Source organism: Microtus ochrogaster, chromosome 5 (genome assembly GCF_000317375.1).
Source record: "Microtus ochrogaster isolate Prairie Vole_2 chromosome 5, MicOch1.0, whole genome shotgun sequence".
Classification (NCBI taxonomy): Eukaryota; Metazoa; Chordata; class Mammalia; order Rodentia; family Cricetidae; genus Microtus; species Microtus ochrogaster.
The window spans coordinates 63,495,245-63,507,393 of NC_022012.1; the positions used below are offsets into that span (position 1 = coordinate 63,495,245).

A 12,149-nucleotide genomic window follows, 5' to 3' on the forward strand; every position below is an offset into this window, starting at 1 on the left:
AAAAATTGGTATCAAAATACGTGTGGGTGAGCTTTTTGTTTGTTTTTTTCCGGGGGTCCTGCAATAATTGCAAATTCTCTTGGTTAGCTGAAATGCATTGGGAGAATTCTTCCTAAGAACTTCAGGCAGGCTAGGGAGAGAAAGGGATGACAATAACAAACTAGTTTGTGTCAATGCAATCAGACAATATCAAGATAGTTAGGGAAGTCAGCTGGTACACTGAGATCGGCACGTGTACTGTGTAGCACTGTATCTGAGGTTTATATTTACTGCGTCCTTGGAAGATTTCAGAGCTTCATTAAAAAAAAAAAAAAAAAAAAAAAAAAAAAAAAACACTGGTCACTACTTTTACAAGTAGTTTGCCTAAGTAGATGTTTCCCCAAATATCTCAAAACTGAGCACTCCATGACTATGAGAGAGAGAAAAATCAACTTCCCAAGAAAATGGAGGGATCAGCACATTTGATGCAGCCATCTTAGGGTTTCGATTGCTGTAAAGAGACACCATGACCACGGCAACTCTTATGAAAGGAAACATTTAATGAAGTGGCTTACAGTTTCAGACATTTAGTCCATCATGGTGGGACATGGTGGTGTGCAGGCAGATACGGTGCTGGAGAAGGAGCTAAGAGTCCTACATATTGACCCGCAAGAAACAGGAAGTGCTCGGAGATAATGTGCATGGAAGACCTGAAAGCCTGCTTCCAGCATGACACTTTTCCTCCAGTAAGTCCATACCGACTCCAACAAAGGCATGTCTCCTAAGAGTACCACCCCCAGTACGCTCATGGGAGCAATCACAAATCTAACTACGCCACCCTGTGTGCAAGAAAGGCCTGCAGGAAGATGGTACTGAAGCATATTCATAACTGGCTGCATCTTTGCTGCCTCTGCTTCATCCATATTCCAACCTGGACCCCCCCAAGCACAGAACTGCTTTCAGTACTCTGGAAGAAAAGCACGCTGTCACAGAGCCTACTGAAGAACCATGTTACAAGCTGACAAGCTGGAGCCGTTCATGGAAATTTATGTTTCTTTGTCAACCCCTATGTTTCTACTCTAAAGGTACTGTGTACTTTTAATAGTATTTTGATTCTAATCAATATCCTTCTTATTTTCTGGAATATTTTCATTTTAATACCTTTACTTCTTTCTAAGATGTATATGATATTTTATGTTAATGGATGTTTGACCTGCATTTATGCCATGTACAACTTGCCTGACTAGTACATGCAGAAGCCAGAAGAAGCCATCAGATATCCTGAACTGGAGTTATAAATGGTATTTAATCACCATGTGGGTGCTGGGAATTGAATCCAGGTCCTCTGGAAGGACAGTCAGTGCTTTTAACCACTGGGCCATCTCCGGTCCTTGATCTTTGATGTATTAATTTTGTTATCCCTGGCAATGTTTATTTTGGCACAATAGATAGCATTTCTACCACTTCAACTTTAAAGTAAGCATCCTAAAGTCAAACAAAAATAAATAGATCTAGGGTACAGAAAGTCAATAGAAACAGAATTTTTATCAGTTAAAAATCATATTAACATTCTTTAAATCACAACAGAATTTCCTTTGCAATTCAGAAGTCAACTAGATATTATGGAAATAGACTGGCGTCTGTATCAGCCTCCTGTCATCGCCGTTCCTTAGACACCAGGACAAAAACTAGACCTTAGAGTTCCTCTATGTTTAAATAAAACTGAACTTTTTCTACAATTGATATAATTGTAAAACACAGCAAACTGGATGTGTGGAGCAAACATGGGAGGTATGATGTATTTTCAGGATATGGCATCTTGCCATTGACCACAGCATCTTGGAGCACAGTAAAGTCATTGAAATAGTTAACAGATGTTAGCCATACTTGAAGTATAAAAGTTCTATTGCTAAAAATTATGTAGGGTCAGATGAAAATTTGGCTCTAGGTCCATAACTTAACAAACTTGGCAAATGGAAAGTCGGGATCCATAGGCAGAAAACACAGTGTCAGGGCCACACACTCTGTGTTGTGTCGACGCTCGTAAACTACTAACAATATGTACCCTGTGGTAAGCTGGCTTGGTGAAGGATTAACACAGTACTGGATACTTCGAGAATCTGAAGTCAGTTTTCACATTGACTAAGGTGAAAATTAAATGAATTCTGTAAGCGCAAATGAGCAGGCTTTTTCCACATCCAGAAGGCTGCCGACCAGTGTTAAGTCTCAGCTTGCAATTCAACCGACGGCTGGTACTGCCTTCCATCCACGTCGTGGTCTAGCCAGTGATAATCTTTTCATAGCATCGCTTCTTTCCCAGCTCTTTTTTTTTAATTAACCTCCACTTCAAAATGGGTTAGCATTAATGATTCTGTGATAAATTGGGACTGAAATGAATCTTTTAACTCTCAAATCCTAGATTCATTCAAGTCGGGCTTTGAAGGTAGCTTGTGCGACTTTGGAGTTTGTGGTTTTATTCACTGCCTTGCAGATAAAGTCACCAGCTTCCATCACCTTGTAGAGATTCACACCCTGGCAAAAAAAAAAAAAAAAAGAGAAGACACTGAATGGGATGGGGAATAAAAGTGAAAGAGAAAAGAGATGAAGCAAATCCTTTTCCTCACTAGTAGTTACTTAACTGATTAAAATTATGAAACATTGTTTTGCTCATTATAGATTCAGGGTCAGCATTTATTTCCAAAAACTATGTAGGAAGTGCTTTATTTCTCCACTTTACTAAGACATAATATGGAGGAGACTCCTCTGAATAACAGTCTAATTCACAAACACCTCTGATGTTTAAGAAGGATAACTTGTAGAATTTGAAAACAGCCCATGAAGTATTAGGAAAGAGAAGCTAAAATAATAATGGATTGGAGAAGTTTATAGTGAGAAACTGAATTGGGAAAAATAATGCTTTTATTATATATAAAGAAACAAACCGGATGCATTTTTATGTATTACAGGAAAGATGAATGCTTTCTTCCCCCTTTTCTTTTTCTTTTTTTATTTACCATATACAGAATTGGAATTGTGACATGGTATGAAATGGGGAACTGGAAGTCAGAGAAAATATGCAGTGTTTAGAATACAATTTTATATATAATGGCACCTTCTGTGCCTAACATTGTCTGTGTTAAGGATAAATAAAAGTAACTGAGGTTAGGAGAATCCATGAATGACAGATCGGAGTCGGTGTGAAGGCCAACATCAGGGCACAGTCCCCATCTGTGGGCCTTGGAGTGACGACAGTGTTCTGCCCAGTACATTGTTGTGCCTGGGGGACACATACATGGGCGTGTCCAACATATGTTTGCCTTCATGCAGCATCTCACATGCCGTTACATCCTTCTTCAACTAGAAACAGTGAGACAACAATGAAAATTAATCTTTGCTAGAAAACTGCTAGTAGTTATTTTTAATATCTATGGAAACTGAGTTTCTCCTAAAATTGACAAGAATAAAAATTCACAATGTTTCATAACATGTGCATTTTAGTTTTTCTTTCTTAAGGTGTTTCTGAACACTCTTTTTATTACTCTCTTAAATAATGGCCAAAAAAATGTTTTGTAAAATGATTCTTTAAAAATGGCTTTTAGGGGCTGGAGAGATGGCTCAGTGGTTAAGAGCATTGCCTGCTCTTCCAAAGGTCCTGAGTTCGGTTCCCAGCAACCACATGGTGGCTCACAACCACCTGCGATGGGGTTTGGTGCCCTCTTCTGGCCTTCAGGCACACACACAGAAAGAATATTGCATACATAATAAATAAATAAATATAAAAAATGGCTTTTATCTTCTTTTACATTATGAACTTGTTTTCAAGGTAGCAACATTCTTTTTGATTCAAGAAACTTGTTTTTGTCATGGAGCATCTGAGTCTACTTTTTAATTTAAATTCCTAATCCAATGATAGCTAAATAGTTTCATATGTCTTACATTTCTAAATTAGATCCAGCAAGGGTTTGATGGAATATTTCAGTCATTAATGTTACTCTAAACTTTGTAAGAATTCCATTTCTAACAATTATGCATAGAATATGCTAATATTATCTCAAGAAAAATTTTACTTTGGTATTTCTCTATAATTTCATTTAATTAACTGATGTGATTATAAAAATACTGTATTTAATCTTGTCATTTATCAGATGTCTAGAAAGTAATACTATATGTTGTGTGATTTCACAGATTATACCTTATTTTGTATTCATGAAGCTTATGTGTACACGGGCAATTGCACACTCATAATTATAAGTACTATACTTATATGGAGGATAAAGAGAGCCACGGTGCATATGGGTAGCAATGGGCAAACCCGCCACAGATGTTGTTTGTAATGGAGAGGGTACCAACAGGCCTGAGTGCGTTATGCAGCAAATCTTCTTTTGGAGGAAATACACGCTCACGGGTAGTTGCTTAAGCAGAATCATACTATGTGCATCCTTGCAGTGCAGATAAAGTCTTAAGGTAGTGATGAACTCAAATGCAAATCTGGAACCACAATTAGTGCAGGAGATGAACACTTGGCAAAGAGCTAAGAGTCTATAATTACTTGCTCTTATAAGTAACTGGGACTGTGGTTCATAGTGACTGTAGTGTTCCTTAGTATTTAAATCCTCCTCAACTCAACCAGGGTGACATTTGGTTTTCTGGAATTTGGCACTGAAACCTAAACTTATAGAAAATGTTTAATGCTGTTGTTAATTAGATTCAGTTCATTTCATTTAAGTTCTAAGGAAGGAATATTTCTCTTCATTTTCAGTCCCTGCCTTCTAAAACACTGATTAGGCCACTGTGTAAATAAGCCAATACTTTTCTACAGAGAAGATGAGCAATAGATTTTGTTGTTTATAGACAACAGCTGTTAGCGTTTGGTGCCAGGTAAAATCTGAATGAATATTTATTGAGCATCTGTATGTTACAGACACTGAGTAAGAATAAGCTATAATGACTGCATTTTGACTGTCCAGAAAACTAGAATAATAAACATTATTATGATACAACTCTAGGGGCCATGAAGAAATAAGAATACAGAATGCCAAGGAAGTACCAAGACCCTTACATCTTTAGCTATGATAGTCGGAGTGATGCTAGGAATGGACCAGTTGGTGGTACCTCACTTTCTAGATAAAGTGAGGCATGATGTAACCGACCAGTCAGAACCACATGGAAGCACACACGAGAGAAGCAGTGAGGAACAGAAAGTAATGGCAGGTGAGTTGGAAGCCGTGGGATATTTGGAGTAATTACAGTGAGACTGGAGAGAAAGGAGGAGAGGGGGAATTTATGTTGTAGCTAACTGATGTTTTTATTGTTTGGATGTACAGTAATCTCAGAATAGTTTTCCTACATTTCCCAAAATGTAGAATTTCTCCTATGCAGATAGATTTTCTTACTAAGTATAAAGAAATCGGAGTGTTGGTTTCAGCCGGTATTAGCATATAAGACCTACCATTGCACGTACTTAGAAAGAGGCTGTTCTTGCCACCTAGCGTCTTACATCTCAAGCTTAATTAAACTTTGATTTTCCTCTGACCATTTGAAAAATGTCAGAAGTCTGAGACCAACATAATAATCACAGCCTGGCCGGGCGATGGTGGCGCACGCCTTTAATCCCAGCACTTGGGAGGCACAGGCAGGCGGATCTCTGTGAGTTCGAGACCAGCCTGGTCTACAGAACTAGTTCCAGGACAGGCTCCAAAGCCACAGAGAAACCCTGTCTCGAAAAACCAAAAAAATAAAAAATAAAAATAATCACAGCCTGCCTGAGAATCTCATATTCTATGAGGATCCATACAAAAAAACCAAAACTACAAAGCATTGTAATCACAAGGACACAAGCTCTCACACAGGAAGTATGCAAAGTCAAAGCGGATAATATTTGGAAAATTATTTCGGAGTTCATAAAACTTTATATCATGGAATGAGAATTTGATTAGTGATTGAACTATAGGAACAAGCACTAAGTCCCTGAAATGCTTTCATTGTATTTTCCTCCTGTGCCTTACAGCAAATAGCAAACGTGTAGGAAAACTTTGACCTCTGCTGCTTTAAGTTTGAGAAAGTATGCCTATCTGAACCTGAAAAGAAAGCACGGATATTTAAAAATATGTTAAAAGAACTTACTGTATTGAGTCCTATGCCATTAAGCATATATATCACGTCCTCAGTGGCTACATTCCCAGAAGCACCTTCTGCATAAGGACAGCCACCTAGCCCAGATACAGCAGAGTCCACCACATTAACTCCCATCTGAAAAACAAACCACACCACCTAAGGGCGTGCACGTGTGAACTATGAATCGCTCATTTCTATTCAACCTGTTGTGAAGAAATAGCAGGCAAATTTTAAACCTTCTTTTTAAACATAGTCACTATTCACTTGATGCTCGAATAGTCCCTGGGCAGCCAGTCCCTTTTCTGAGTTTGTTTGACCAACAAACACTCTGCTAAAGATCTTTGCATCTGTGCCAGTCTTGTAGCAAGACCTAAAAGGTAGGGGTTTGACTCTGTGTTCTCTATAACAGCACAGCTGGTGGGGATATAGCTTGAAGTAAGGTTAATTCATTTATGGTTTTGCATATTCTCTGATTTCTGAAGCCCTGCATGAATAACTCAAAATATTTCCAACACTACAGCTCAAAATCAAAGTCTCAGAAGACGAACTTGTGTGCGGTAGTTAGGGCTGAGGCTAATATCTGCAATAGGCTTGGTGGGCCCGATTTGCCTATCCAATTTACCAATGTTATTTTGCCCACAGAACTCTGTTACTCTGGAAGTGAGAGGTGTTTAAGAGGCAAGGTGTTGTTCATCTCCAACTACAGCAGTTCACACACTCATTGCTATCTATCAGTTTTAAGGCTTTAGGTGCATAACTCACAAGTTTCAACAAAACCCACACAAAGATTCTCTCATAGTGTCCCCACATCATAGGGAGGAACCATAGGGAGAGCGGGTTCAGGGAATCTGTGCAAGTTCATGGTCTGGTGCAGAATTCTCTGTTCCCAGAGGACCACTCTGCCTCTATCCACAGCCTCTGGAAGCCGCACATTTGTGAGGACTAAGTGTTTGGGCTTGGGGATGCAGACGACAAAGAGCTTGTTTGCTGAGACTACAGAAGATATGCAGTGATGTCAAGCGAAGACCTGGGTATCGGCTGTTGATAATATAAAACGGAAGCTGGATGGATGTTCCATCCCCTGGGAAAGCTGAAAACTCGATAATGGGAGCACGGGCTGGAGAAATACTCAATCAGTTCTTCACTAGTCAGCTAATCTATTTAGGGGAATTTAATCCAGCATCCAAAGGGACAGAAGTTTCAATGGTACCCACTAGAATTATCTATGGTCCCTTAAAAGTGCTAGTGGCAAGTCCTTCCCCGCAAATTAGTTAAACCAGTTCTCTAATATGAATGGGTTCTTCTGTACCTTTGAGCTGCTCCTGGTGACTTTCTGAAGCCAGGGTCCTTATTCACCTACTCCTTTCGATCTTGGGCATGCACCTGTTTTAATCATAGGAATGTTCTGCATTCTGCAATACCAAGATGCTAACCATGTGGTGAGGATCAAATGCTGATCCAGGAAAGGCAGAGGATCGTGGGAGGATTTGAGGTTGAAGAGACTCAAGGTTGTGAGGAGTCAAGGGCAGATAAGAAGCTATTTAGAAGAACTTCAATTGGCCAAAAGACACTTAAGGTCATGCTCAACTTCCTTAGCGATCAGGGAAATGCAAATCAAGACAACTTTAAGATACCATCTCACACCTGTCAGAATGGCTAAAATGAAAAACACCAATGATAGCCTATGCTGGAAAGGGTGTGGAGAAAGGGGTACACTCATCCATTGCTGGTGGGAATGCAAACTTGTGCAACCACTTTGGAAAGCAGTGTGGCGGTTTCTCAGGAAATTCGGGATCAACCTACCCCTGGACCCAGCAATACCACTCTTGGGAATATACCCAAGAGAGGCCCTATCATACAACAAAAGTATATGCTCAACTATGTTCATAGCAGCATTGTTTGTAATAGCCAGAACCTGGAAACAACCTAGATGCCCTTCAGTGGAAGAATGGATGAAGAAAGTATGGAATATATACATATTAGAGTATTACTCAGCAATAAAAAACAAGGAAGTCTTGAAGTTTGCGTACAAATGGATGGAAATAGAAAACACTATCCTGAGTGAGGTAAGCCAGACCCAAAAAGAGGAACATGGGATGTACTCACTCATATTTGGTTTCTAGCCATAAATAAAGGACAGTGAGCTTATAATTCGCGATCCTAGAGAAGCTAAATTAGAAGGTGAATCCAAAGACAAACATATAGGCATCCTCCTGAATATTAACCTTCATCAGGCGATGAAAGGAGACAGAGACCCACATTGGAGCACTGGACAGAAATCCCAAGGTCCAAATCATGAGCAGAAGGAGGGGGAGCACAAGCAAGGAACTCAGTACTGCGAGGGATACACCCACACACTGAGACAATGGGGATGATCTTTCGGGAATTCACCAAGAACAGCTAGCCTGGGTCTGAAAAAGCATGGGATAAAACCGGACTTACATAGCAGACAATGAGGACTACTGAGAACTCAAGAACAATGGCAATGGGTTTTTGATCCTACTGCACGTACTGGCTTTGGGGGAGCCTAGACAGTTTGGATGCTCAACTTACTAAACCTGGATGGAAGTGGGCGGTCCTTGGACTTCCCACAGGTCAGGGAACCCTGATTGCTCTTCAAGCTGATGAGAGAGAGGGACTTGATAGGGGGAGGGGGAGGGAAGTGGGAGGCGGTGGCGGGGAGGAGGCAGAAATCCTTATTAAATAAATAAATTAAAAAAATAAAAATAAAAAAATAAATAAAAAAAATAAGCTATTTACCAGCACAGACTGTTAGGCAGGCAGCAGCCTGTATGTACCTAGGCACATGCCGGCACCTACCGGCCGCATACGGGCAGACACAGGAACACACAAAGACCAATGCACTGGCTTCTTGGAGGTAGGCACATAGGCCTACAGACAAGACACACATCCGCAAGCTCCTGAAAGTAGAAGTGGAGGTCTCTGACACCAAAGTCTTATTGGTACAAAATATACACAAAAGGTGGCATTCTGCCAGGAATAGCTATCTAACAGATTACATCCTGCTTACTTTGGGGGTCAACCTGGTCTAAGCCACATTGTGATGATTCATAACCCCCTAGGTGGCTACTATTATGCATCTTATCTAATACCATATAGCCACAGCAAGGCCATGCTGTTCAAACACAAACCTTACAACCTTCTGTCACAAATACTGTGGTTCTTCCACATTTCAAAGTAAGTGGTTTTAGAAAGAAGAACTCAGTAGCCGCAGCGCACAATGCCTGTCTGTGCTCTATGCGCTACATATAGTTCCTGAGCTTCAGGCAAGGGGCTGAAGGTTGAAACATACAGAAATACACAGAGACAGACAGACAGAGAGACAGAGACATGGACCTCTAATCACTGGTAAGAAGCCTTTTATTCAAGAGCACCATGGAGGCTTATATACCCAACAGTCAAGTGGGCCAACAGCTGAAAACCTTATCCTCTGATCCTCAAGGCCAAGGCAACACGTGCTCGTGAAGCAGAGCTGGTAAACAACTTTGGCACAGCGTTCAGTGACTCAAATCAGAAGAAAAGTAAAGATCTCTAGCAGGGAAGAGCAGCTGGAGGCAAGAACTCCAAATGGTCCCAACAAGTAGAGGGTAAGATAGACAAAAGGGCAAAGCTGCTAGCACAGTGGGTGTGAGGTGTCATCAGCCTACCTCCTACATCATTCACTCTTGATGTGTAAAAACCTTGAACCACACTCATGTTTTAGCTAAAAAGTAACTAGATCCAGTAAGGACAGGTGTCCCAGAAGAAAACACATTAGTCTACCAAAAAACAAAAGCAGTTTTTAATCTTAATTGCTTTGTAGAAGACAGTGAAAAGACAGAATACATCCTTTTTTTCATTTCCTTTTTTAAAATAGGCTTGCTGTATATTATTATGTTTAGGTATGTTCCTTGTCTACATGGGAAGTAGAAAAAGACAAGATCTCCTGGGTAAATTGGGAGCATGGGGACCTTGGGAGAGGATTGAATGGGAGGGGAGAGGCAGGGAGGCGAGCAGAGAAAAATGTAGAGCTCAATAAAAATAATAAAAAATATGTATCAGTGTTTTGTCTGTATCTCCGTATGCACACCGTGTTCATGTACTGCCCAGAAGTGAAGAGCAGACAAGCACAGCCTGAGACTGGAGTTATAAGCAGTTGTGAGCTGCCACATGGATGCTGGGAATTGAACTGGCACACAGCTAAACATAAAATAAATGAATAACTTAATATATAATTTTAAAAGGTAAGACTGTAAGAACTGAAAGCCAACAAAATTCCAGCTAGTGGGAATTTAAATTGAAATTTTATGATGAACAATTATTCTCAATATCCAGGGTTCCAGAAATTCTTTCTCCTGTCTTGGAATGTTTAACATATCATAATATATAAACAATGAGATGATTAAAATCAAGTAAATAGATGCGATCATCTATGGAAAATTCATCACATTTCTAGAAGGAAAATTATAAAACAATTAAAATGTCACGTCAGAGGTAATTTAAAGTATGTTTATAAAACTAAGTGACAATGCTACATAAACACAATTAAGGGAAAGAAATGGCCCTAAAATGATGCACACTATATGGTCATGGTCCCACTTTCTTAAGAATTTGTATGACACACACAGCAACATGCTAACAGCATGGGCGATCATGCACAGGGTGGTTATTCATTTCTTTCGGAGTTTCCTGTCACCAGGCTGATTGTGGGGCATGACCTTGAACTTCAGATCCTGTTACCTCGACCACCTGAGTACTGAGATGACGAATGTGCGCCACCCCTCCTGGTTTCATGTGATGCTGGAGACCAAACTTGGAAACTCCCACATGTAAGTCAGGCTCTCTCCCGACTGAACTCCATCTGCAACCTACATGGAATCTCTTTTCGCTTTAATCCTGTTTGTCTGTGACTCACAGTGTTCAGTATATACAAGCAAATAGAAAACAGAGCAGTTTTTGGTTAGTCAGTATAGGATAATAAAATGGAAATGATTTTCAGTAAAAAAAAAATCCTGAATTTTCCAGTTAGCATTATTTTGCACAGACTTCTATCTCAGGAGTCTAAGACTGCAGGGATAACCCACAGCATGCTCCAGTAAAGGCAGACGTAACTGGGTTAAAGGCAAACTGGAGAAGGCTCTTTGTTTGTTTTGCTAGTGATCAGATTAGCTCTGGACACAGCTCTAAGGAAGCTATAACTACAGAGTAGATCCCAAGTTTAAGTAAGCAGTTTTAAACAGAGTTCATTCTTTATATTACCGTTTAAGAGAAATCATCAATATTAAATCCCATACTGGGCATACTGGCACACACCTCTAATCTTGGCCCTCTGAATGCAGGTGGAACTCTGAGTTTTAGACCAGCTTGGTCTACATAGCAAGTTTCAGGGTAGCAGGGCTACATAAAGAGACTCTGTCTCAAAAATCAAGTCAAAACAGAACAACCCTCCCCCCTTCCCCCCCACCCCCTGTCAAATTTTTGAGACCACTGAGATGGCTTGTCTGGAAAAGGCACTGGCCACCAATCTGATTTTGAACCCTGGTAGCCACATAGTGGATGGATAAAAACAAATCCCAAATTTGTTCTCTGTGTGCCACAATGCATGCACCACTCCCCATAAATAAATGTAATTTGAGGCTGGAGAGATGGCTCAGTGGCTAAAAGCACTTCTTGTTTTTCTCAAAGACCCATGTTGTGTGCCAGGAACCCACACTGAGCAGCTCAGAACTGCCTGTAACCCCAGCTCCAGGGGAGCTGAAGCCTGCTTCTGGCTTCTGCAGACATCTGCATCTCCATAGCATACAGACACACTTGCATGCACAAAAATAAAAATAAAAAAATTAAGAATCGGAGAGCTGGAGAGATGGCTCAGTGATTAAGAGTGCTTACTGCTCTTTCAGATTAACTAGACTTTGTTGCTAACATCCAAACTGTGTGGTTTACAGAGTGTAATGCCAAGATACCCTCTGCTCTCTGTGGGCACCTGAGCAGACTTGGTACACACAAAATCTCTCTCTCTCTCTCTCTCTCTCTCTCTCTCTCTCTCTCTCTCTCTC

At 40.4% G+C, this 12,149-nt stretch overlaps 1 protein-coding gene across 2 annotated transcripts in view; it reads right to left on the reverse strand.

Annotated features, from left to right (window-relative positions):
• Nucleotides 1-519: 519 nt before the first annotated feature.
• Nucleotides 520-12,149, reverse strand: part of Hmgcll1 (3-hydroxymethyl-3-methylglutaryl-CoA lyase like 1) — a 118,671-nt gene continuing 107,041 nt past the window's right edge. For both annotated transcript variants that reach the window (XM_026779307.1, XM_005347609.3), the window contains 2 exons: nt 6,103-6,228; nt 520-2,511 (listed from right to left, as the gene is read on the reverse strand). In XM_026779307.1, coding sequence (XP_026635108.1) covers nt 2,401-2,511; nt 6,103-6,228 — 237 coding nt within the window. In that variant the 3' untranslated portion in view covers nt 520-2,400. The remainder of the gene's footprint in view (nt 2,512-6,102; nt 6,229-12,149) is intronic.